Raw genomic sequence first — 25,690 nt, forward strand, 5'->3', positions numbered from 1 at the left:
TTATGTGTTTTTTAAATATTTTTTCGCATTGTTATTTAACATAGCATTTTAGATTTTCCTATTCATTAACATATCATATATCTTCAACAAACTGCTCTCATGATGCTTGCTGATGCTTGTTCTTTGACACAATTTAAGAGTCAAGTAGTAAACTGAAATCCAATCCTTTATATAATCACTTTAAAAAAAAAAATCTATCATCCTTTCTTCCTTAAAATCTTTTAACATGACCGGGTCTTTATATGTTGATCTGCATTTGAATGTTATTGTTGTGTTATTTTAAACTCTTATTATACTAAAGGGACAATCACAGACAGTAGTCTCAAAGGAACTATAGGAAAATGCTGTCACAGCATAATCTGGAGTTTATAATCCATGCGTTTGTGTCTTCTCGTCTGGAGAATTGCAACAGTTGGTTTTCATGTCTTAACATAAAGGAGCGGTCTCGCCTGCAGTTAAAACAAAACTCTGCAGAAATAATTCTGACCTGCTCAAGTAGAAGAACTCACATTTCTCCGATCCTATAATTCTCTTCACTGGCTGTCAGTTTCTTTCAGGATCAACTTTTAAAATTCTGGTTCCTAATTTCAGATCTATTCATGGTCAGGCTCCTCCTTACATCAGTGATCTGATCCAGCCTTACACCCCAGCTCGGGCTCTGAGGTCTGTGGATCAGAATCTGATGATGGTTCCTCGCACACGGTTCAGGAACAGAGGAAAGAAATCGTTACAGGCTGTTGCTGCTACGCTTTAGAACCATCATCCTCTCTCTCTAGTCTACTGACTCCTTCAAGAAACAGCTTAAGACACTTTCATTCGTGCAGGGTTTTCCTTGAGACTCCTGTGTTTGTCTCGGTGTTGTCTTGACCTTTTAGCATACATGTTATGGAGTATTGTTTTGATTGTTTAAGCACTTTGTGACTCTGGTCTGGAAAAGCGCTCTACAAATATAAATTACTTACTTACTTACTATCTTTTAAAGCCTTATTTCAGGGTTGCCCAGTAAGATTATAAATGTAGATCAGGTAGATCGCCATAGATAAAGAAAAAAAGTAAACTAATCTGCTAAAAATTGCTTAAAATATTGTTGAAAAAACAAGTGAGATAACGATTGGAAGGTATAGTTAAGTTTTCAAGAAATTGTGGGCACAGCTGTAATAATAATAATGTGTTAAATTAGATTTTAATAATAATAACAATAAAAAAAACAATTTCTTCCAAAATTGGAGCGAAGGTTCCCCCTGCTTGTAAGTCAATCTCCTCCAATCACTGCCCAACAGTTCCCAGGGACGCTTTCCAATTGGCCAGTGCAAAGTCGTAGGGGCGGGGCCACCGTAGACTGCTCTAACTTGCCCTCCTCGGGATGGTTGGACTGCGACGAGGCCTGTCGGCTTTCCCCATGTTTTGGAAAAAAGAAGCTTAAAGAGTCGAGGTATATCACCAAAACGCCGACTCTACTTACCCGAAATAGGTCAACCGTTGAGCACAAATCGGCCTCGAAGTGTTGGTAACGATAGTGTCGGACCGTAGCTAGCAGTTGCTAATTCATAAACAATCTCATGGTGCTAATGATGCTAGCTCCTCACTTTAGCTTCGTTCTAAACGTTGAACATTAGGAGAGATAATGTCATTTTTAAACTTCTTACAACAGGACCCCATGTTGTAAAAATGTGTAACTTCGAGGGTACGTTTATGTTCAGTAAATGTCAGTGTTTAGCTGCACGTGAATACATTCCTAGCTAATGTCAACGCTGTGTATTCAGTAGGAACTAACCTTGTAGCTTCTGACTGTGTCTTGTATTGTTGCAGATAGAACTGTGGCCACACTTGTGGAAGAATGGCCTCCTCCTGCTATAGCAACTTGAGCAGAGCTCAGCTCACCTTCGAATACCTGCACACTAACTCGTAAGTACAACATAAATATTCACCTGTGAAGATTAGAAACACCACTTTCTCCCTCTGATGTTGGTTATTATCATGTTACCTACACATCCATGTCTTTAAAATGTTTTAACACTAATGTGTTCCTGCAATATTTAGTTTGCAAAACAATGTGATTACAGTGATATAAAGTCAGTTTGAAGACTAATATGTATCATCTTCCTGTGATGAATATTAAGAAAGTTATGGATTATTAAACCACATTTTGGTCAACCTCCTAAATACAGAGTCAGTAGACTCATTTATTTTATGCGTGACCTTTTTGTTGAATACGACTTCCAAAATGTCCTTACTTGCTATTTACCCGTATTTAAAAAAGTTGGTATCATTGGGAAGCTTACTTAACAAAGAAACTGGAAAAATAATTCATAATTATGTCAATCAATTGGTTCACGTTGAATTTGAAAATGTGGCACTCAAAATGCATAGAATAAAACAAACTAATAATCCAGATTGAACAAATACACCATAGGTTGTTTAAATATACAGTTGAGGAAACATAAAGCACAGTTATGGTGTATTATTGATTTAATTGGTGATATTATTTAGAAATTTTAGTAAACATGGCTTGACCGTGCATTTGGCGGGTCCAAAAAACGATGTTCATGTATTTAAAATTGTATTAAAGCAAAAGCACATTTATGCCTGAAATATTACGTTTTAAAAAACAACACTTTTATTATCTTATTCTGAACATCACAAGGGACTTTCCCAGATGAAAGTTCTTAGATTTAGAGAGTTGTGAGTAATTCTAACTATTTTGCAACTCTGCTGTCCAAAGATCTTTTTGTAATGATACGACAGTTTCTCTGTGTTTTAAGTTTTATGAGCTTCATGATACTTTAAGGATGTTATTACAAGTGTAAACAACCATACACTGTACAAGTAGAGCTTTAAAGAGAGAGTTATTGAATTGGAATTGATGTGTGAGGTTTCTTAAGTGACATATTTGAAGATTGATGCAGACCACAGTATATGTACTATTACTATAAGTGTGACGCATTTATTAAATAAGAATTAAGATCTTGTTTTTGAGACAAATTACAAAAATAGCAGTATTTTCTTCTGTAAAAATATACAAGAGCACTACCTTTTATCTTCCCTTCCTTCACGGTACATTCTGGTGTGATTGTTGCGTGAATCAATTGCCGGTGTGACTCATCCCACAGGCCAAGTATTTTTGGAACATAGCTGTAAAAAGGTTCTGTACTTTCTACCTGCAATTACAAACGGTCTCTCAGTGATTCGGCCGTTTATATAAAGTTAAAAAACGTTACCACTATGTCTTGTAGCAGTTTGTTTATGAACGCGTCGTTTGTATTGACCTTGTAAAACAAACCAATTAATCATGAACTCTGGAGATAAAATTCATGAAGGCTATTTAACCGTTGTTGTACTTTGCAGGACAACCCATGAGTTCTTATTTGGAGCTCTGGCAGAGCTTGTGGACAATTCTAGGTAAATCATTGCAACAATTGAAATCAGTTATGCTTATTTAAAACTTCTCTAAATGATGGCAGCCTTCTCTTTCTTTCACAGGGATGCCAACGCCACACGTATTGACATTTACACAGGTGAGCTGTCCCACTGAAACCATGTTCCCAAGTAACCATTTTCCACATCCAAAAAATGTCTTGTCTTTCTGATAGAAAAAAGGCCCGAGCTGAGGGGCGGATACATGCTCTGTTTTCTTGATGATGGCACAGGAATGGACCCCAGTGAGTAACAGCCACATCTCAGTATAATAAGCCTTACGTTATCCCAAATTTCTAATGCTAATATGCTTATTTTAGATGAGGCAACCCATGTAATTCAATTTGGAAAGTCGAGCAAACGATCACACGAGTCGACCCAAATCGGCCAGTACGGGAATGGATTAAAATCGTAAGTTTATATTACCAAACTCTACATCGTTTCCCTTTTTTGGTTGATTTTTAAAAACGGTGTGTTTCCACAGCGGCTCCATGCGTATTGGAAAAGACTTCATCCTGTTCACGAAAAAAGACAACACGCTAACTTGCCTTTTTCTGTCAAGAACTTTCCATGAGGAGGAAGGACTGGATGAGGTGAGATTCAAAATATCACAATAACATTTTTCTATTTATCAAGGAAAGTTCATATTTTGTTGATTGTCCAACTTTACATTAAACAATGTTCTTCTGTTGCTCCTGGTGGAAAAAACAAGTGTTCATTGCATTAACTCACTATTTCTCTTCAGGTAATTGTGCCTTTACCTTCCTGGGATTTGAAAACCAAGGAACCACTGACGTCTGATCCAGAAAAATACGCCATTGAGACAGAGCTGATCTTCAAATACTCTCCCTTCAAAAATGAACAGCAGTTGATGGATCAGTTTAAAAAGATTGAGAGCAACAGTGGTGAGTGTTCCCACGTTACTTCTTGGGATGAAGCTGGAATTGGTTGTGATGCTCACAAGTTTGTTGTCTGTGCATGGCAGGCACGCTGGTGATCGTCTACAACCTGAAGCTGATGGACAACAGAGAACCAGAACTTGACGCTGAGACGGATCACCAGGACATTCTGATGGCTGGGACTCCTGCCGAAGGCGTGTAAGTAGAGCTGCGTAAAAGAATAATGAATTATTACTGAAGCAACTTCTTTTATCACTTTGCTGTGTCCTCCTAGGAAACCTGAAAGAAGGTCGTTCAGAGCCTACGCGGCTGTTTTGTACATCGACCCACGCATGAGGATTTTTATTCAGGGTCATAAAGTTCGAACCAAGAGACTTTCCTGCTGTCTTTATAAACCAAGGTGAGCATTCTGCGAGTGCTTGCACTGCTTCAGATTCTCATCGTCTAATGTGTTTGGCTAGAGTTTACAAGTATTCATCGACGCGTTTCAAAACACGGGCTGAACAAGAGGTTAAGAAAGCGGATCACCTCGCCAAGATTGGTAAGAAATTATTGTAAATGTCAATTCTGAGACTTTATTTCAATTTTTACATGAGGTTTTTAAACACATTTTTCAGCGGGGGAAAAGGCCAGAGAAGCAGACAGTAAGAGAGTAGCACTGGAGGCCAAGTTAGGAGATGATATTTCTAAAGAGTCACGGGTAAGACCTCATTTTTACTTTTGTAAAGTCGCGCTTTGATTCTTGTTCTGACATTTCTTGCACATCAGACATTATGAAACTGTTCATGGACGTACAATAATGGGAAACCATCCTCAGTCACATGCGTGAAGTGTTTTAAAGTTTTCTTTGGAATTTTAGGCAATTCTCAGAAAAGTCCAGGATTCAGCAATGATGCTTCGACGAGATGCTGAAATGAAGAAAAGGATATTGGAAGCTAAACAAAAGTATGACTCTCTTTATCAATGTTTAATGTGTTGTAAATATCCATTATTATTTCACAGTATATCCTCATCATTAAGCATTGTATTTCTAACACATGTCTTTGTTTTTTTAGAGCATTAAAGGAGCCAAAAGAGCTGAACTTTATATTCGGTGTAAACATTGAGCAGAGGGACCTGGACGGCATGTTTGTATACAACTGTTCTCGTCTCATCAAGATGTATGAAAAGACGGGGCCTCAGCTGGAGGGCGGCATGTGAGTATCTTGAACATTTGATTCAAACAATAATTATGTACTAAAGTTAAACATGAACGTCTTGTGTGTGTGTGTGGGGTTCAGGGCCTGTGGAGGTGTGGTAGGAGTAGTGGATGTTCCTTATTTAGTTTTGGAGCCGACGCACAACAAACAGGACTTTGCAGACGCTAAGGAGTACAGACACTTGCTGAAGTCGATGGGCGAGCATCTCGCACAGTATTGGAAAGACGGCAACATCGGTAAGTCCACATCCTTTTATATAAATGTGTTCGTTTTTTCTTACTTATATGTTTTTCTATTTACCCTCTGTGCACAAAAATGCAAATTCCTTTAAGAGACACCAACAATATTGTTGATTTACTTGGCGAATAAAGCTTTTTCTGATTTCTAATTATTTACTATATCCAACTTTATTGACAAACAGATTAAGACACCCGATTTAAGTATTAATCCATTTTAAGTCTCTAAACAACTGTTTTGTTTATATTAGATCTCTTCATTTTACTGACATTTTCAAATGAAAATACAGTTAAAGATTCTTGATTTTTTATATATATATATATATATATATATTTTTTTTTTTTCTTTTTTAATTTATCATAACCTCACTGATGGATACTGGCTGAAATTAAATCTTCATCCTGCTTCATCATAATTTGGTTTATTTGATTAATAATTAGTTTAAAATGTAAAATAATCTAGATGATTTCAGATGTGTTGTTGTTTTATGTGTCCATTCATGATGGTATTGGTGAAGAAAAACTAATCGTATGATCTCTTTTGAAATCTCTGTGGTGCAGCTCAGAAAGGCATTGTCAAGTTTTGGGACGAGTTTGGATATCTGTCGGCCAGCTGGTCTGCTCCTCCGTCGGCAGAGATGAGATACAAACGACGCCGTGCCATGGAAATCCCGCTCACGATTCAGTGTGGTCAGTTCACATTTTCATCCACGACTTTCTTAAATTAGGTTACGTTAGGTAGAACTTTATTGATTTGAAATTGTTTTTTTCCAATTAGCCACAGCAATACAGCAATTATTCATAAAAATAAAATAAGAACAAGAACAAAGAGAAATAAAGAGAAATAACAAGATGATACAATCCAATTCTAAAGATAAAGAACATAGATCAAAGAAAAATAACAAAGACAAAGGATACAAAGATTAACATAAAACAGAATGTCATGATACTTTCTCTCCACTCCTGCCCCCAAACTCAGAATTGTACAATCTAATAGCCAGAGGAATGAATGAGTCCTTGAGTCTATTTGTTTTGCATCTGGGAAGGAGCATCCGTGCTCCATCTGCTTCTCTCTGCTTGATTGATTTCTGATTGAAGGTCAATTTTTTTTTTCTTTCCTCCAGACAAATGTTTAAAGTGGAGGACGCTGCCGTTCCAGATGGATGCTGTAGACAAGCGTTACCCAGACAGTTGGGTTTGTCTCATGAACCCTGACAGTGGCCAGGACAGGTACTCGCACCTATAATCACATTTGGTTGAAGCAATCCTTCATTCTGGCTCTGATTGTTTGGTTTTTGCCTAGATGTGACGCTCCTGAGCAGAAACAAAACTTCCCCAGTGGTGTTCTAAAGAAGGAAAAACAGTCGAGTGAAGACAAACAGAAAGAACTATCGGAGAAAATAAAGCAGCAGCAGGAGAAACTCGAATCTCTGCAGGTATGTTTCCATTACGATTGTCTTCCTTCTTCTGTTTGATTTTAACACTATTGTTCCTCTTCAATAGAAAACCACGACTGTCAAATCAGCAGCGGACATAAAAAAGTTACCACTAGATGTCAGCACCAGACCATCGGAAAGCTCGTCCTCTCAGGTTCGAACCCTTTTTTCAGTCTTGGTGATGGTTTTTATGATCTCGTCTTTCATGGGTCATCTTAATTGATTCTGATTCGTCTGTGGCTGTAGGCACCAAGGTCCTCTGTGAGGTCCACGACACGCCCACGCTCGCCTCCTCTACCCGCCCACTTGAAAAATGCGCCCGCCGCTCCCCCGCCTCGCACTGCTTCTCAACGTCCCTCGCGGACCCCTGCCACTCCACCCGCCAAGGCTGAACCCTCCAAGTCCAGAAGTGCCGGCAAGCCGACTCCATCTTCAGCCAAAACAGCATCGAAGCCTTCGGCCAAAGCGGCACCGCCAACCCGGAGCTCACGCGTGAGTTGACCTCCCGACCATCAGCACCTCCAGTGGATATGTTTGTATGTTTAACTTCCATGTTTGTCTGCAGGCGTCCGCTAAAGCCTCGTCTGCTAAATCACCCTCTTCCTCACGACTCCACAAGAGATCGATTATAGAAGACAGTGATGAAGACGAGGATGAAGAGGAGGAGGAGGAGGAAGAGGAAGAAGAAGAGAAGACGGGAGACAGCGAGCGAAGTGAAGATGAGGAGCCTCAAACTAAGAAGTCCAAGATGGCTTCAGCTGCAAGTAGTCGTGGGAAAGTAACAGAAAAGGTCAACGCTGCCAAACGTGGACGACTGGAAGAGGTATTGCACCGACGACTCTTTGACTTGTTGAAACGAAATCCTCGTGTCTGCTCAATGAATTAACCTTTAAAGAGTTTAATTTCTAAAATCAAAACATGTTTTATACACGTCCAACAGATTCCATACCACCTCGTAACACTAGCGGCTTTTACAATGACTCGGTTTCTTTTAAGATTCCAGACATTTTATATTTTACTTTAACTTTATATTTTTATTGTACTTTTTTCTCCAACCATAACGTTGAGTCAAGTCCATTCTAAACTGAATGGTATATTTTGATAACTGCAGTCCTTCTCTTCTTGTATATGTTGGGGCTTTAGAATGTAAATTAAATGCCAAATGTGCAATAATATATATATAAAAGAATATGAAACTGAGGACAATTTTCTTGAGAATAAAATGACAAACCAGAACATTGAAAATATTCTATGGTACGATCGAGAAAATATGTTTATTCAATAAAGTCTAAAGAACATTATTTTCCTTTTGGGTGGAAAAAGGATCCAGTTCTGTAAACGGACTCAACCTTTTTTGCTTGTGAATGTTATGATTATTTCTATCAAGGTCTTGTGAAAGTTTCTCTTCTCTCCTGCTTGTTGCTCTCACCTGCCTTCCCCGTCTAAAACCAAACGAAGCCAACAGAGATCTAAGAAAAGTAATGAAAACCTCATCAAATGATAACGATGGATTCAGCTTAACTCAATGGTGTCATTGATTGAACTGATAATTCAAACTTCACTCGTTTTCTACTCGCCCTCATGCGACTAATGGTTGGGATTATTATCAGAGTAATTGTTGTGTTTTTTCTTTAAAAAGTAATTTCTTCTCTAAACTGCATCAACAATCTTGCAACATGTGTCTTTGAACTCATTGAATCAGTTTCCCCTCACTAGAGAACACAAATCATTTATCGTAAACGTGAACATTTTAAGAACCTCAGTTGACCTCGCAGGTTAACAAACTCTCCCCGGCCCAGAAGAAAGTTGTCCCTGCTCCCGCAGGACCGTCCCCGTCTCTTCCTCAACCCAAGGTAGCTTCATCCACCGTTACGTCTGCTGTCCTCTCACGGTCGCTCTGCAGCGACACCTAGAGTTTTCACAGGTGTGGTGTCAAACTTCTGCCTCTCGGGTTTCTAAGGATTTGTGGAAGAACTCTCCTGTCAGACTTTTTCTTTCCCTTCACTCGTCTTTTGTCTAAATGATCAGAAACTGATGAAGAATAAAATGATGTTGTTGTTGCAGGCGTCTGAGAAGCAAGATGCAGAGAGTGACGGCAAAAATGCCCAGAAAGGTAAATGATTTGTAATGTATTTAAAAGCATAGGAATCACTCCAACCTCGAATTCCACAGAAAAAGGGTTGCTGGTTGAAGTCCGTGTTAACAAGGAATGGTTCACTGGAAAGGTTATCGCCGTGGAGGCCAACAATCAGTCGGTCCGCTGGAAAGTGAAGTTCGACTACGTCCCTCGAGCGACGCCTAAAGACCGCTGGTGAGACACGAGTGTGTGGATCTCGCCGCTCTCGTCCGTCTCCGCTCTTAAACTCTCGTTTCTCTTCAAGGGTCGTGAAGGGAGGCGACGATGTCCGGTTGATGCGTCCGCCGTCTCCAAACTCTCCAGACACGCAGGAGACGGACAAGAGAGCCGCCCCGATGGAGCCGGACACGACGCAACCGGGCACCAGTCGAGAGGTGACGGACAGCCTGGTGACCATGCTGAGGTGAGTGGAGCCCAACTGTAAAACTCTTCATGAAGGATTCTACTATTCTACTATTCATTACTAGCTTCACTCTACTTGTATTTAGGTCTTATTTTATCATGATTCTATTTTTAGTCAGTTTTTCTTACTTTAAATCAAATTATGTTCATAGTTATTTTGTAATTTTGATTTAGATATAATGTAGACATCAAGTAATAGTCAATTGTTTACACTAATATATACAGTATACTTGTTTTTTCATGTATTCTTATTAAATTTAGCTTGACGGCCCCTCACACCAGTCTATGTAATGTAGCCCCCTGTAGAATTGTCATTGCCCACCCAGGGATGGTGTATTGTGTGTTCCCTTATTTTAATGTTTTTTTAATGTTTCTTCTCAGGACGATGCTTCGGTACTTCTTTCCACCAGCTTTTCGGATTCAGAAGGATGACGTCAACGGCATGACGGCAGAGGAATTGGTGTCTTTTCCTCTGGTAAATACTCTTCGGTTTAATTTGACACGAAGCTGGTGTTGTAGAAGAATTAGGAGAAAGTTTTAACACTGTCGTTTGATTTTTATTTTGTGTGTGTTTTTCCAACTCTCCAGAAAGAGTATTTCCAGCAGTACGAGTCGGGCCTGCAGTCGCTGTGTAACTCGTACCAGAGCAGAGCCGACGCCAGAGCCAAAGCGGTGGAAGAGAAGAGCAACAACAACGAGCTCAAGCTGAAGGAGGCGGACGAGAAGCTGCAAAAGCTGCGCACGAACATTGTTGCTCTTCTGCAGAAAGTACAGGAGGTGAGACGACAAGAAGCAGCGACACTGATGCATGCTCCTGGTCTAACTATCATAACTTTAGCTGATCAGCCCTTGTTATCTCAGGGTCAAGGTGACCCAAAGGCCCCGAAAACAAATGTTATATTAGGGGCCTCCACCACTGCATATGTATTTATGGCCAGGGAGGTCCTTCACCTAGACCCAGAAACGACACAAGGGATACCACAAACACATTTGTTTTCGGCCTCCGGGTCACCTTACCCTGAGATGACACAACGGGTAGTCATTAAAATGTAGGAGTCTCCCAAAGAGAAGCATCATTTTCGATTTTTTTCAGTTTAAAATGTAAAAAGTATTGAGAAGAACACTTGGAGGTTTGTTAAATTTGTGTTGAACAAATAGAACGACATTAACAACACGTTGTCTCTGAGAATTAACTTCCACTCCTCGCTCTCAGGACATCGACATCAACACGGACGACGAGCTGGACGCCTACATCGAGGACCTCCTCACGAAAGGAGATTAAAGAGAGTTGAGGACGGAGGACGGAAGTTTCTTGTGGTTTCTAAACGACTCACTTTACATCTTTAGTCTTTCTTAAAGGATCTGTTTTTTCTAGTTCATGATGTTCTCCCAGCTTTAGCTCTGAGACGCCTCTGGCCGCCTCTCCGTGTAGTTATTCTGGTACATTGTCAGCTAGTTTTTGTTTTTAGTTGTTTTTATATACATGCTTATATATGATTATCCGTGTTTATCTTCGCATACTACTGGACTTCTGTCGGCTCCATATTCGACGCCTTCAGCTGATGATACCGAGGCTGTGTTGAGTCAGTATTGACTTTTATTTTTGTACACTAAAACACTTCAGTGTTGACCTTCGTCCCATCGGCTCCGGAACCAACAAGTCTATGGATTCACCTCGCGTCTGGTGTCGAGAACTTCTGTTCTGATCTTCTCCATGCTTCAGTGCAGAAACGAATGTTCTGATTTTAGTGTTACGAGACAAACCAAGTGTGTGTGATGCCAGTTGAGTAAGTGTCGCCACATCCTTCTGTTTGAAAAAGAGCTTTTATCAAGTCCTGGAATTGTTTTATGAAACTGTTGCATGCCTTCTGTTTTAATTAGAACCGAGCTTTCTGTATTTTTGACTAAATCATTACTTGGAACAATAAACCTGGTTCAGCAACACTTTAAATAATGTGTATTGACTCCAGCACACCAGTAACTCCGTCACTTGAAACTAAAAATCACATTTATTGTTCTAAAATTGGTATAAAAACCGATGTGGTTTTGTGAATTAAGTATGTTTATATCAATTTTGCGATACATTCCTCTTGATATCTTCCCAAACACACTTTCCAGAATGAAGAGTGAAATCCAGCTTTGATATTTGTATTTGTTTAAGCTGTAAAAAGGATGAAGAGACAGCAGAGGGTTGAATACACTTTTCTTTAAGAATATGAATGAATAAGAAGAAAACGTAACATCACAAGTTACCGTCTCTTCTCACGTGTTACTTGTACTCACTGTGTACTGCCATCTAGTGGCATAAAGTAGAAGTGCTTCACTGAGCGACCAACATGAACGGAAATGGATCTTTCGATAATTCTCCATTGCAACGTTAAAAAAAAGATGACGATAAAACCACACACAAGCACGCACAGTTAGCTAAGCATCCCCGGCCTGGCGACTGAATGTTGCCTCGACAACTATTTAACTGTTTTCGAGACCTTTTTAATAAAGACGCCTTTATTTTGAAAGTCCCGTTATTCTTTGCAGAACAACAACCACCGCTTGCAGATCCGTCTGGCTGGTCAGTTGTTGTCGTAAACAAAAGAGAAAAACCTTAATATAACCCTTTAAAAATGATTTTTCTTAGGTTTCTTAACTGTCGCAAACGTTTAGCAGCTAGCCGCCTAGCTAGTTATCTGATAGTGACGACTTTTCTGTTACTTTTCCAAATCAAAATAAGCTGCAGATCCTTTTTCAATTCACCGTAATATACATTTGATCTTAGCGAGTCCGATTGAAAAACAACTAAAAATGTTTTTTGAAATTTGGTGAAAACATCGACATTGGCCTCAACTGAACTTTAACCTACTTCCATGTTCGAGACGCCATTATCACTTAAAACTCCCCTTTTTACACGTTTATGAATCGAGTTTGAATTGCATTTATTTATTATATAATTTATATAACTGTGTAGCGTTTACATTTCTCTAATGTACTTGTTTTTAAGAATAAATAGTTAAAATATTTTCATATTTGTTTAGGTATTGTAGCTTAATTTAGTTTACATATCTGTTTTATTTAAAGCAAAACAAACTTAATTCACAACTTAAATCTTTGCTATTTGTTTTTATTCAAAGATAATGTATCTTGTCTTCAAAGTATAAATAACAAAATTGCTCTGAGGAAATATACATTGTTTGTGTGTGTTTTTCATCTGTTCCTCCTGGTCTTGTGTCAGCCATGAAGCGTGGTGCAGCAGGAGGATGCGTCCAGATGCTGCGAGGAGCCTTCAAACCATGGACCTCCATCAGACCATGGACCTCCATCAGAGCAGCGAGCACCGCCGAGCTCGGCTCGCGAGAAGACCACGTGACGGAACCTTCAGCTCCTCCACCTTTCTCCGGGGCCAAGATAGGGACCTTCTTTCAGGATCGCCCCGTACTGAAGAACCCGTTTCTGGAGGACGGTCTGCTGAGAGGATACCTGAGGAGGCACCTGCCCGAGGAGGTGAGGACAGAAAAGTGAGTCTTCCACCTTCTCGTTCCTTCATGTTCGATGATGGTGTTTCAGGCAGCGATCTCAGACCTGCGGGCCTTCGGGGAGCGAGTGGCCAAGGAAGTGGACGCGTGGGGGAGAGAGTGCGAGCTTTCCCCGCCGCGTCTGGTGCACTTTGACCCCTGGGGCTGCAGAGTGGATCGCATTGAGACGTCTCCGGCTTGGAAGCGCATGAAAGATCTGTCGGCTCAGGAAGGACTGGTCGCCATTGGCTACGAGCGACAGTTTGGAGAATGGAGGTCATTGGATTTCTCTTTTCTTCACTGATTATGTACATGAAATCCATATTATTAATTATTATTCATAATTATTATATATTATTAATGTTCCAGTCGCGTCTACCAGATGATGAAACTCTATCTCTACTCTCCGTCCTCCGGTCTCTACACGTGTCCTCTGGCCATGACGGATGGAGCTGCCAAGGTCATTGAGGTGTGTTTACTTTCAGATGCTCTTCTCTCTTGTTTCGACAAGTACATCAAACAAAGAACAACAGTACATTATTAAACACATTCTAGCTGTCACGAAAAGCTATTGATTACTAGTTATTATTTTAAAACGACATGCACACATTTCTAGTTACATATGATAAATTGACAGCTTCTAAATTAGCTTAGAACAATTGTTATGACCTTCTTTTTAACTCAAGTTTCATCACTGGAAACTGTCAGCACTTTGCACTGCTGTGATCTTGAATAAACAGGTGTGTGAAAAGATGTTTCCGTGTGTGAAGGCTGAGAAATACTCTCTAATTACTGTTATTATTACCTACTCCGAGCAGGTCATGTGATCACCAGCGTCGGCCAGATGATTCAAAAATGAAATCCATAAACTTTCCGTTAATGTTGAAAGTATAACAAAGAACAGATTTTGGTTGTGTTCTGAAGTACCATCTGGATCCTCGAATAAGTTGAAGATTTGTCACTCTAATATTTGGGGCTGCTTGGCTGAGGTCTGCACTCCCTTTGTGCTTCTTTAGTGGATATTTTAAAGGCATTGAATTGATCAATGCGAGTGTTTTTGTTGATTAGTAACACATGGATTGTACTTGTATTTGTGTTTGCAGTCTCTAGGTATTTCGTGGCCAGTCGATGAAGCCTTCAGTCGTCTGACCTCCCGTCTTCCAGAGAGGTTCTGGACCTCTGGACAGTGGATGACCGAGCGTCAGGGCGGCTCAGATGTGGGTCAGTAAGAGGAAGTGACACTTTGATGCTCGAAGAGACGCACAAGACGGTCTTTTGATTCCAGGAAGTGGCACCGAGACGGTCGCCGTCCCTCAGTCCGATGGATCGTACGCACTTCACGGCTTCAAGTGGTTCACGTCGGCGACGGATGCCGACGTGACGCTCACGCTGGCTCGGGTTCAGGATGAAAACGGGGCGACGGCACCGGTACTGCCGCCTCCTCAAACTCGTACAAACTCTCCTCCCGCCTGACCCCGGGTTGTCGTCTTGGGCTCCACAGGGCAGCAGAGGTCTGTCCCTGTTCTACGCCGAAGTGGGTCGCGGCGAGGACGGCCGGCTCAGAGGCATCGAGGTCCAGAGGCTGAAGGACAAACTGGGGACGAGACAGATGCCGACGGCGGAGCTACTGCTTGACGGGCTTCCGGCGCACAAGGTTCGGTGCAACGTTTTCTTTCCATTTTTTTGTGAGCGTTTGAAGGACTCTCTGTGTACAGCTGTCGGTGGAGGGCAGAGGCGTGGCCTCCATCGCCAACATGCTGACCATCACCAGGATCCACAACAGCGTCGCAGCCGCGGCGGCCATGAGAAGGCGAGTCTCACTCTTACGACACCGGCGTCTCCGTACTGACGTGTGTTCTCCAGGGTGATCCAGCTCGCTCGGGATTACGCTTCCCGCCGCTCCGCCTTCGGAAAGCTCCTCAAAGACCACCCCTTACACATGCAGACTCTGGCCAGAATGGAGGTAACTTGGACATTTCCCAGCATGCCTCACTCTTATGCTGTGTCTCAAATCGCATACTAGCATACTCAAAGTTAGTATTTTTAGTGCGTAAGTGCATCTCAATTCATAGCATGCGATATTTAGTGCGCCATGCACACTAAATTGTCGTACTAACACGCCCACAAAATGAGTATGGTTCGATGGACACTATCCACCCTAAACGGCTGCCATCTTAGTGACGTTGTAAACGGAAGTTACATCATATATATGCATATATATATATATATATATACAGTATATATATACTTACAGGTGCATTTTCCGCAGCAGTAGAAGGATGACACGTCTTCGGTGCTGATACCGGTGTAAATATCTCGCGAATATTTAGTTTCTCATATTTTTTCTTTATTTCTTCTTCCAAACTAACAAAACGTGCTGCCAGCAGGTGGCGATAGTGTTCCAACAGCTGGTTGCAACCATCATTAAATAGTAGTAGAAGAAGAAGCTGTCACGTCATTTCCTGTTAGTGCGTAGCGGCAGTTTTTGATTTGAGACATACTATCTGTTGAGAATTTGCGTACTAGTTAGTATGTACACTATCCTGATGCATACTAACTTCTAGTGTACTAAGAGAAGTATGCGATTTGAGACACAGCATTAGTCTCATCCGCTTCCCCTCAGGTGGAGACTCGCGGAGCTTTCCTGCTGCTGATGGACGTCTGCAGACTGCTGGGTCGAGAGGAAGTGGGCGTGGCAACCCAGGTCGAGCAACACCTGTTACGTCTGCTCACCCCCGTGCTCAAGCTGTACACTGGGAAACAGGTGCGCGGACACACACCTGGAGGGTCATGTGGGGGTCTCACTCTGATTTGACGTCAGGCGGTCGCTGTGGTGTCCGAGGGCCTGGAGAGCTTTGGAGGTCAAGGCTACATCGAGGACACTGGCCTTCCTGGACTCCTGCGGGACGCACAAGTGAGACCTCTTGTTGGGGGGGCGGGGGACGGGGGGGGGGGATCCACCCAAATACCCAGAATCCAATCAAATGTTCTCTCAGGTGCTCAGCATTTGGGAAGGAACGACTAATGTTCTCTCGCTGGACGTGCTGCGTTCTGTTGCTCGAAGCTCCGGACTGGTTCTTCACGCTTACTTCAGTCACGTCCAGGTAAGAGGTTAAGAATCTTACGATGAGCATCAGAATACAGGGGAAAAAATTGTGTGATATATTAGGATACTGGACATATTTTTAATATTGTTGAGTACTTGACTCTAGTGTTGCAGAATTTATAGACCACATGACTTTTGACAAAGTCGTAACTGATTTATTTCATATTTCATTCATATTTCATGATATTTATTTTCAAACCAAAATATGTCCAAATATCAACTTACGTTGACTGTATCCTCTCGTCCTCAGACATCGCTGGGATCTTGCGGGATTTTATTGTTCCTTTACATTCGTAGGACATAATGACTGTCTAGTGACCAGAAGTTAAATTGCAACACAAAATGAACAAATGCCATGAATATTTGCATCTTAATTGTAAAATAAAAATCTAATTATTTGATTTTATAAACACTGTATTGAAGTACGATAAATATTGATATAATATTGAGAAAAATATGTCGGGATATTTAAGTATATCAATATGTTTTTACAACCCTACCCCCTACAGTTGTAAAGAGTTAAATCCCTTTGTGTTTCAAATTGATCTTAAATTAATATTTAATAAAGTATTTACATTATTATGGCTCTAGAAAAGAGTAACCTATGGTTTATTTTGTTAAATAAAAAAACAAAAATTAACATTTTTTAATCTCTGGTAGATTTTTTAACCGGATTGTGTGTTTGGGATTTTCTAGTTGCTAGTACATTGCTGCTTAATGAACGTGCACCACTTTAGACGTGATCTATCATTTCCTCTCTCAGGCTCTCCTGGCAGCAGCTGCAGATGTTCCTGCTCTGACTCCGGCTGTCAAAGCCGTGGAAGCTTCTCTCACGGACCTGGAGAGCTTCATGAAGACAGCAGCAACTAGATCACCTGGTTATCTTCAACTAGCTGCCCGAGACTTGGCTTACAGCCTGGCCCGTGTTTACACCGGTGGGTCCCGCACTAACTCAAGCACAACAAAAGTAAAACTCTTATCTTGTGTGTCGACAGGAGCTCTTCTGATCGACCACGCATGTTGGAATAAATCCTCTGAAAGCGACGCCTACGCAGCGCTCAGGTTAGCATCACCAGATGAGACACGCAGCCTCTGAATAAACCCTCATAGGTTTGATCTCCTGTGCAGGTGGGTTGAACAAGATCTGTGCCCTGTAGCAACACAACAGTCGAGAGGCAGCTACGACGACGACACTCCTGGACTAGACGCTGCTCTGTTGTACTCGCGGGAACATTGAAGACGACCTCCTATAGACTCTCTGACTGCGCCGTCATGATTGTTATTGGTGCTGAAGCGATGATGTCGGCTCTGAGCGTGATGACGCACGAAGGACAAAAATTATGATTGAGTTCTGTTTAAGTTCAACTAAACACCAACACTTTTTAAAATGAGATTTTGATTCAATCAAATGAAAATATTACGATGTGAAGATAGAAACTGTATTTGTTTTGTTTTTTAGTATTGATGTAATTAATGGTTACATCAATACTTGGTTGTTGTGACTGACTAGGCTTTTGGTGTCTTTCATCAGTTTTTTTATGAACGTCTTTGACAAATGTTATTTATGTTTTGTCATTTAACGTTTCATATTAGTGTAATTTCACTGTGAATCCGGTCTTTTTTTAATCAATTGGAATCTTTTCCATCGTAACTGTATAATAAAAGCTGCTAATCATTTACGTTCCTTATAGTCTTATCACAAGAAACATGTAGTCATGCTTGCTGCGGCTCAATGAGCTGGAAGGAATGTGCCCAGTTAAGAATTTAGTTTCCCGAGAAATGATAGTTCGTGCATTAAGATCTCCCCAAAGATAAGCAAGTTAGTCTGCCCAAGCAGGATCTTATGCCAGAAAACCAGTCTTTGTTGGTTGTGTCCATTAACAAATGAACACAGTGTTTGTATTCAAGTGTGTCATCCTCTGAGCTATGGAATAAAAAGCCAGCAAGGAGAGAGGAACATCAGTGGTTTGGGACGAGCCGTGAGAAGCGCCTCCACTCCTTGCTGGTGGTAAAAACTGGACACAATGATTAAATGGAATCTGTTGATCTTTATCTCTTGACCACACTCTTATAACTTTAAATGGAGGGCCGCAGAATAGCATGTCAATGGCCACAATTCAGAACTCTGCAGCGAGAATTCTGACCCGCTCCACTAGAGGAACTCACATTTCTCTGATCCTTAAAACTCTTCACTGGCTTCCAGTTTCTTTCAGGATCAACTTTAAAATTCTGGTTCTTACTTTCAGATCTATTCATGGTCAGACTCCTCCTTACATCAGTGATCTGATCCAGACTTACACCCCAGCTCGGGCTCTGAGGTCTGTGGATCAGAATCTACTGATGGTTCCTGGACACGCTTCAGGACCAGAGGAGAGAAATCCTTCCAGACTGTTGCTCCTAAGCTTTGGAACGATCTAAGAAACATCTTAAGATATTTTAATTTGTTCAGGCTTTTCCTTGATTTTCTGGAACTAAAAGTATAAAGTATATACTTTATTGAATATTGTTTTGATTGTTTAAGCGCTTTGTGACCCTGGTCTGGAAAAGCGCTATATAAATAAATATTACTTAGTTACTTACAACTGGTCCGCGGACCCCAAGTCTAAGGTGTACAGAAAGTCGGTGGAACCATCATAATAATTAAAATGGAGTATTTCATCTCTGTATTTTTTTTATTTATTATTATTAATATATTTAAAATTAAATAATAATCGAAATAATTTCTCGTTTACTTTTTTTTTATTCTTGACCATTTCCCATGTTATGAATTCTCTCGTATTTATTTTATTTAATATAAAATATTATAAATAATTAAAAAAGTCTTCTGTAACATTTAGTAAACGAGTTTATATGTATTTAATGATTTATTAATTATTATTTAAGATTCGATATAAGTATTTGTAACATAAAACAGACGGATTGTCCCTCAACGCAGCACGTGTTTGTAAAGCAGTGGGCGGGGCTTCGACTGTCAGTAGCTTCAAGTCCAGCTTCACGTTCTGTTGCTTCTCGTCGTCAGTTCGACCCAAAAAATGTTCCTCCAGCCACTGGACCCCGAGGCGTCTCCGTGCTGAGCCCCGGCATGGACGCCGCCGTTGCGGGTTCGACTCTGACATGACTTCCGCCGCGGTCCTCTCGACGGTTCTCCTCCTACTTCTCCCGCCACTCACCGCCGCCGTCGGGTCACTGGTCCTCGGAACCGGGACAGGTGTCGTCATGGCGGCCGGCGTGGACCCGAACTCCTCGCTGACTACCATGACGTACCGGAGCAGCAGCGACGCGGTGAGTGAAGCCAGAACCTGATCTAAGACCAGCAGGTTGTTTACTGGTGTCTACAGGTGTGTTCATGGACCCTCGTTTCGTAATGAGCTCAAAAGTTACTTGATCACATGATCGATTCCTTTTTAACTTCCACATTGTCTTGGATCAATACTCTGTCGTTCCCAGTAATGTGACAATATGTCTCAAATAATCCTGCTATAATTCAAGATTAATTTAATATAATATTTATTTTTTATTTGAATTGTTTTATTCTCCAGTGCGACACCGTGATGAGCCTGAACGCCTCTTCTCGCTGTGACTTCGTGAAGACCACCCCTGACTGTCAGATGGAGGACAGCTTCATCAACTACCTGTGCCAGGCCTTCTGCCTGCTGCCGCCCCGGTACACCCCCCTGACCATCACCCTGAGCGTGAGTCCGTCATCATCATCATCATCCTCCTCCTGGGGTCACCCTCCCACATGACCCCTGACCCCTGGCTCTTCCTTCCCTCAGATCATCTGGCTGCTCGTTCTCTTCATGCTCCTCGGACTCACCGCCTCCAAGTTGTAAGTTTTATCTGAACATGCATGATCCAGGCGTGACTAGTCGAGCTCATGTGTCCGTCATATTGAGCGTCGAGTGAAAGTTTAGTTCCGCTTTTCTATTCTAGCCCACATGCGACGATGAAGATAAGTTCCGTTCAGAGACGAAGAACATAACAAGAAATGAGGAACAATAGAAAAAAGTTCTCAGCTCAGAGCTTGATTATATTCTTATAAAGAATCTTCGACGCATCAGACATGACTAATGGATCTGATCCAAGAGCCTGAGATGCTACAATAAATGATCATCTTTATAATGTCGTTATAATAATAAGTATGTTTTAATTGTAATGTATAATAAAATAATTAAAGTTAAAGTAAAGTAAATGTTACCACCTTCTCATATTATTTAAGTCATACTTAAGATCTAATGATTAGACGACGACAAAATAGACCACAATATCGGGCGAATACAATCTAATGCTTGGCAGAGGTCTGCGCTCGCTGAGTGCTCACCTCGTGTTTTGAGTCGATGTTCACGTCGTACTTTTTCCTTGATTTTCTGGAACTCCTGTTGTGTTATCAGTTTTATCTTGACCTTTAAAGTATATATTTTATTGAATATTGTTTTGATTGTTTAAGCGCTTTGAGACCCTGGTCTGGAAAAGTGCTATAAAAATAAGAATGACTTACTTACTTAATTAAAATTTTTTGTTTTTTCAGTTTCTGTCCGAACCTGTCGGCCATCTCCACCAGCCTGCGCCTCACGCACAACGTGGCCGTATCCTTATTATTATTATTATTATTATTATTATTATTATTATCCTTTCGCCCGCGTCGCTTCGCTCTTTGACCCCCGTCGCTGTTGTCGCTCTTTGACCCCCGTCGATTCCAGGGCGTGACCTTCCTGGCGCTCGGCAACGGGGCCCCGGACATCTTCAGCGCCATGGTGGCGTTCTCTCGCCCGCACACCGCCGGCCTGGCCGTGGGCGCTCTCTTCGGTACTAAACCACGTGAAGAAGGTAAAAAACGTTTTAATTATTTAACGTATTCGTCGTCCCTCCAGGCGCCGGGATCTTCGTGACCACGGTGGTGGCGGGCAGCGTGGCGCTGGTCCAGCCGTTCACCGTGGCCTCGCGCCCGTTTCTGCGAGACCTCGTCTTCTACATGGCGGCCGTGTTTTGGACCTTCGTCATCCTGTACCGAGGAACCGTGACGCTCGCGGAGACGCTGGGTTTGTAGACTTGAGTCGTACACGGGGGTCAGGGTTGGTGGTGGTGGGCCCACAGATCCAGGCGAGTCCTGGATGGTCTGATTCTGTCGTGGTCTGAGGCAGATCTGGTGTTTCTCAGATGGTTGACCAGGTTTAGATGATACTAGTAAGGAAGTGGAATACCTTTTGAAATGCTGACTGAACGACCTTTGACTCTGATTATGTCATCACTATATAAAAGTATATGATTTTTTATTATCTATATTTTTTATTCAAATGTTGTTGTTTTACATTGAATATATTTTTTAATAACCAAATTCAAAAATGTCTATGAATAAATAGTTTTTTAAAATAATTAAATTAAAAAATATATGTTTTATAAATTTCCTTTTTTTTTTATACACAGTTTAATATTGTCATTCAAAATTATTCATAACATGTTTTCAAAATACAATAGTTTTTTTTATAGTTTTAAATCCATTTCAATTCAATATATAGTGTTGATACAGTTAAAGGTCGCACAATTGTATCAACATTTTTATGTTGAATTTAAAAGGCTACAAAATAAAAACTAATGAACTTAGAAAACTAATTTTTGAATTATTGAAATTATAATATTAAACACTACGTGTAAAATGAATAACATTAATTTTGAAAATATTTGAATTTTATAATTTGATCACAAAAGTCAACCTGTCTGTATCAAAATGATGGAATTTAATAATTAAAAAGAAAATGTAATTCTTAAAAACCAACAGCATTAAATCCTTGAGTCACAGCTGTTACACCTGCAGCACCTGTACCTTCAGGTTACCTGGGTCTGTACGTGGTCTACGTGTTGACCGTCATCATCAGCGCCTACATCTACCGCTGCCAGAAGAACTCCCGCCTGAACACGGCAGACGTTTCAGGTGAGTGTTGCTCAAAGGTGGACCTTAAGACTCGACTAATGACTCGTCTCCTCAGGAGTGTCTCACGCCGGCGAAGAAGAGGACGAGGACGTGGCCTGCCTGATCCCAGGGACCATCTCAGAAGAGTACGGTACGTATGGATCAGAACCTTCGGCGAGCGTCGGGTCCAAACGTGCGGCGTGTTCTAGAGACAGAATACCAGCCGCTGACCTCCGTGTCCACCAGTCACATCCTGCTCAGCTCCCTCAACCCTGTGGACAGCATGAAGTGGAGGAGGAAGTCCTGGAGCTGGAGGCTCCTGAAGGTGGTGAAGGTGAGACGCTTGGAAGTCGTGGTCGTCTCCGGAGGCTGTTTTAAGTGACGGTGACCCCTCGCCTGCTATTCTGGGGAGACTTTATTGGAAAAACTTTGATTCATAGTCACTCCCAGATTCAGACAAAGTAAAAAAACATGTGTCCGGTGAGTCACTGATTTTGCTTAAACTTATGCAACGACATTTCAGAAGAAATGTGTGGCAAGAACTTTACTGTTCGACGAGCGATCGGGAAATACTGAGAAAATGTATTATAATTTATATTTATGCTTTATCTATAATACAAATACAACCAGACCTTGAACAATATAGTTTTTATATACCTGCTATTAACATTAACACAAAGAGTGAAATTGTTTAAAAAAACCTTAGGATTTATAATGATATATAGAATAATATACTTTCCTCAGATGGTCGACTGGGTCAAGAATATATCAGTGATGACCTTGATGCTGACTGAACAACCTTTGACTCTGACAACGTCATCAATTTATAGAAGTTTATGATTAAAAAAAACAAAAACTTTATTGTTTATTAAAAGGTTTTTATTTTTGATTATGTATTGATTTTTTAAAAATTATTTTGTTTAATTTTTATAAATGAATGATTTTCTTTACACATAGTTTGATCATGTGATTCAAATTATTAAAAAAAATGCAATAGTTTTTCATACAAAGCCATTTCAATTAAAAAATAAAAAAGGCTCCAAAATAAAAACTGATGAACTTCAAATTTAAAATTAACTTTTAATTTATTGAAATTATAATTCCAACCTTTATTTGTAAAATAATAAAAATAAAAAAAAGATTTTGATTTGAAACTATTACAAAAGAAAATAACCCTGTCGTTATTAAAGTTATTATTAAAAAGAAAATTTCCTTAAACTTCACAAATATACTTGCATAAAAGTTCGGGCGTCACCAGTAGGATGCTGAAGAGTTTGATGGGAATCAGGGTTCAAACCACATGAAGGACAACAATGACCTCATTGGTCTTTTTTTTCTCCTGGAAAGTTCTCCACATGATGGGAAGGTTCTGTTGTCCTCAGACTCCTCTGGAGGTCCTGCTGCTGCTCACCGTCCCCGTCGTGGACCTGGACAAGAGCGACAGGAACTGGAGACGTCCTCTCAACTGCCTGCACCTGGTCACGACTCCGCTGCTGTGTGTGTTGTGCTTCCAGTCCGGAGCCTGTGAGTGTTGTCACGACATCGATCCTCGTCCTGGTTCTGGTTCTGATCCGTGTCCTGGTGGTCCAGATGCCACCTACATGATCCACCAGCAGTTCCCCGTCTGGCTGCTGACGCTGCTGCTGGGACTCTTCCTCTCCGCCATCGTCTTCTTCTCCACCACCAACGAGCAGCCGCCCAGATATCACCCGGTGCGTTCTTCGAGGTCCATCAAGACTTGAGGTCATCAAGTTTTTCCCCCTCTCTCTCTGTCCAGATCTTCTCCGTCCTGGGCTTCCTGGTGAGCGCGGTGGTCATCAGCGCGGCCGCCACGGAGGTGGTGGGTCTGCTGCACATGCTGGGGGTGGTGCTGAGCCTCAGCAACACGGTGCTGGGTCTCACCCTGCTGGCCTGGGGCAACAGCATCGGAGGTGAGGCTCCGCCGGGAGGTTCTTGAACGTGTCGTGAAGGGCGACTACAGGAGTTTTACCGAGGCCCTGAACGCAACACGACCTCCGTTTTAAAACTGTGCCACCAGAATATTGAATGGTTGAATTGAACTTTTCAAATGTTGAAACTTGAGCATTTTATTATTTATTCTAATAATTAAATCAATTCTACAGTAAAAAGTAATATATATTTTTTAAACAATTGACTATAAAAATGTAACTAAATTTTTTTTTTTTTTTACACAAAGTTTGATATTTTAATTAGAATAATTAAAAAGTTTTTTTTTTTTTTACCGAGCTACTTAATCTTGTGTTTCTACATCATCACATGGTCGTCTGCGCGTCTCATGATTGGCTGGAAGTTTGCTCATGTAGCTCAGTGGTATTTATACAGTATTTTCTGGAGCCAAAATTATACCAACAGTTTTATATTAAATGTAAAAGGCTACTAATTAAAAATTATACTGAATTTGGAACATTTATTTGTTTTATTATTGGATTTATTATGGAATTAGAAAATTAAAAAAAAACGTAATTTATATAAAAAATATACACATTTTTATATTAAAAAAAAACTAAATTTTTCGGAAAAAATATTTCAAAGTTCTTAAATTTGAAATGACAATATTCTGGTTGCACTGACAAAGAAAAAAAAGGCTTAAATATTCCTCTAACCACTCATACCAGGACCCACAATGCACTACAAGCTGAATACAAAGAGTTTTCCTGATCAGTCACAAAATAAACCATATTCTCTGTGGAAAATAAGGTGAAGATATTCTGACTCTGTTGTAAAATGTTCAACTTCCTTTCTCAGATTGTTTCTCCGACATCACGATCGCACGCCAGGGTTACCCTCAGATGGCCATCTCCGCCTGCTTCGGAGGAATCATCTTCAGTATCCTTAGAAAACCCAGTTTGAATGAGAAGTCTTCAGTTTCATGAAGATCCAAAAGCAGCTCAACCATGGAACCATCCTTGACCCGCGGGTCAGACATGCTGCTGGGCGTAGGTCTGGGGTGTTTGACGCAGATGATCAAGACTCAGTCGGGGGTGGAGGTGACTCTCGATGCTGCACTTGACCTTCTTACCGCAGCAGCTTCAACGTGTTCTTCGTTCCTCCTCAGTTCCAGACCGAGGGACAGATCACCTGGATCCTGGCGGGCGCTCTGGGTTCTTCTCTGGTTCTGTCCTTCGTGGTGGTCCCGCTCTGTCGCTTCAAGATGACCAAGGTCTACGGGTCGTTCCTGCTGGTCTTCTACGCCGTCTTCCTCCTGGTGGCCATGTTGAACGAGTTTGTGTTGGACAGATGACGCCGAAGCAAGAACCAGGTTTCATGGTTTACGTCCACAAAAGACTCATTTTTAACCTTCTCAGGACGAGATCTGGACTCGCGTGCCTTTCTTTGTTTGAATCCAAGTTTAAACAGAATCATGTAAATAAAATTCTCTAAACCAATCCTTGTTTGGACATGAAATCAGAAAGAGTTCCAGTCGTG

At 41.1% G+C, this 25,690-nt stretch overlaps 3 protein-coding genes across 4 annotated transcripts; all 3 read left to right on the forward strand.

Annotated features, from left to right (window-relative positions):
- The first annotated feature begins 1,328 nt into the window (after positions 1-1,328).
- On the forward strand, positions 1,329-11,677 carry morc2 (MORC family CW-type zinc finger 2). 2 transcript variants are annotated; one of them, XM_087793629.1, is made up of 28 exons: positions 1,329-1,432; positions 1,810-1,905; positions 3,346-3,399; positions 3,481-3,515; positions 3,591-3,659; positions 3,735-3,825; positions 3,899-4,007; positions 4,160-4,319; positions 4,400-4,511; positions 4,588-4,713; positions 4,775-4,854; positions 4,931-5,013; positions 5,173-5,258; positions 5,369-5,509; positions 5,594-5,748; positions 6,310-6,438; positions 6,873-6,978; positions 7,052-7,184; positions 7,252-7,338; positions 7,431-7,676; positions 7,750-8,007; positions 8,960-9,037; positions 9,249-9,297; positions 9,357-9,495; positions 9,566-9,724; positions 10,105-10,198; positions 10,312-10,500; positions 10,937-11,677. In XM_087793629.1, the coding sequence occupies exons 2-28, from the start codon at positions 1,838-1,840 to the stop codon at positions 11,003-11,005; spliced, it is 3,105 nt and encodes a 1,034-aa protein (XP_087649755.1). In that variant the 5' UTR covers positions 1,329-1,432; positions 1,810-1,837; the 3' UTR covers positions 11,006-11,677. The 2 variants fall into 2 exon arrangements, with proteins under 2 accessions (XP_087649755.1, XP_087649763.1); XM_087793637.1 differs by lacking the exon at positions 8,960-9,037.
- A 589-nt stretch (positions 11,678-12,266) lies between these two features.
- On the forward strand, positions 12,267-18,012 carry LOC148087986 (acyl-CoA dehydrogenase family member 11). Its single transcript, XM_087800935.1, has 15 exons — positions 12,267-12,292; positions 12,950-13,218; positions 13,282-13,505; positions 13,599-13,698; positions 14,333-14,450; positions 14,515-14,657; positions 14,731-14,883; positions 14,945-15,039; positions 15,093-15,192; positions 15,853-15,993; positions 16,051-16,143; positions 16,226-16,333; positions 17,099-17,270; positions 17,331-17,397; positions 17,464-18,012. Exons 2-15 carry the CDS (start codon positions 12,952-12,954, stop codon positions 17,570-17,572), a joined length of 1,890 nt encoding a protein of 629 aa, XP_087657061.1. The 5' UTR covers positions 12,267-12,292; positions 12,950-12,951; the 3' UTR covers positions 17,573-18,012.
- Positions 18,013-19,318: 1,306 nt separating this feature from the next.
- On the forward strand, positions 19,319-25,650 carry slc8b1 (solute carrier family 8 member B1). Its single transcript, XM_087793649.1, has 15 exons — positions 19,319-19,617; positions 19,875-20,027; positions 20,112-20,164; positions 20,864-20,921; positions 21,036-21,141; positions 21,207-21,374; positions 22,163-22,264; positions 22,320-22,394; positions 22,453-22,577; positions 23,626-23,767; positions 23,834-23,955; positions 24,021-24,174; positions 25,010-25,090; positions 25,187-25,251; positions 25,320-25,650. The coding sequence occupies exons 1-15, from the start codon at positions 19,450-19,452 to the stop codon at positions 25,503-25,505; spliced, it is 1,758 nt and encodes a 585-aa protein (XP_087649775.1). The 5' UTR covers positions 19,319-19,449; the 3' UTR covers positions 25,506-25,650.
- Positions 25,651-25,690: the final 40 nt, after the last annotated feature.

Source organism: Callionymus lyra, chromosome 1, assembly GCF_982586985.1.
Source record: "Callionymus lyra chromosome 1, fCalLyr1.hap1.1, whole genome shotgun sequence".
Taxonomy (NCBI): domain Eukaryota; kingdom Metazoa; phylum Chordata; class Actinopteri; order Syngnathiformes; family Callionymidae; genus Callionymus; species Callionymus lyra.

Coding starts and splice junctions, on each gene's coding strand:
- morc2 (XM_087793629.1), top strand. CDS start 1,838: ATGGCCTCCTCCTGCTATAGCAACTTGAGCAGAGCTCAGCTCACCTTC. Junction 4,008..4,159: donor AGGAGGAAGGACTGGATGAG/GTGAGATTCAAA, acceptor ATTTCTCTTCAG/GTAATTGTGCCTTTACCTTC. Junction 5,510..5,593: donor CCTCAGCTGGAGGGCGGCAT/GTGAGTATCTTG, acceptor TGTGGGGTTCAG/GGCCTGTGGAGGTGTGGTAG.
- LOC148087986 (XM_087800935.1), top strand. CDS start 12,952: ATGAAGCGTGGTGCAGCAGGAGGATGCGTCCAGATGCTGCGAGGAGCC. Junction 17,271..17,330: donor CCTGGCCCGTGTTTACACCG/GTGGGTCCCGCA, acceptor GTGTGTCGACAG/GAGCTCTTCTGATCGACCAC. Junction 17,398..17,463: donor GACGCCTACGCAGCGCTCAG/GTTAGCATCACC, acceptor TCTCCTGTGCAG/GTGGGTTGAACAAGATCTGT.
- slc8b1 (XM_087793649.1), top strand. CDS start 19,450: ATGACTTCCGCCGCGGTCCTCTCGACGGTTCTCCTCCTACTTCTCCCG. Junction 22,395..22,452: donor GACCATCTCAGAAGAGTACG/GTACGTATGGAT, acceptor GGCGTGTTCTAG/AGACAGAATACCAGCCGCTG. Junction 22,578..23,625: donor GGCTCCTGAAGGTGGTGAAG/GTGAGACGCTTG, acceptor TGTTGTCCTCAG/ACTCCTCTGGAGGTCCTGCT.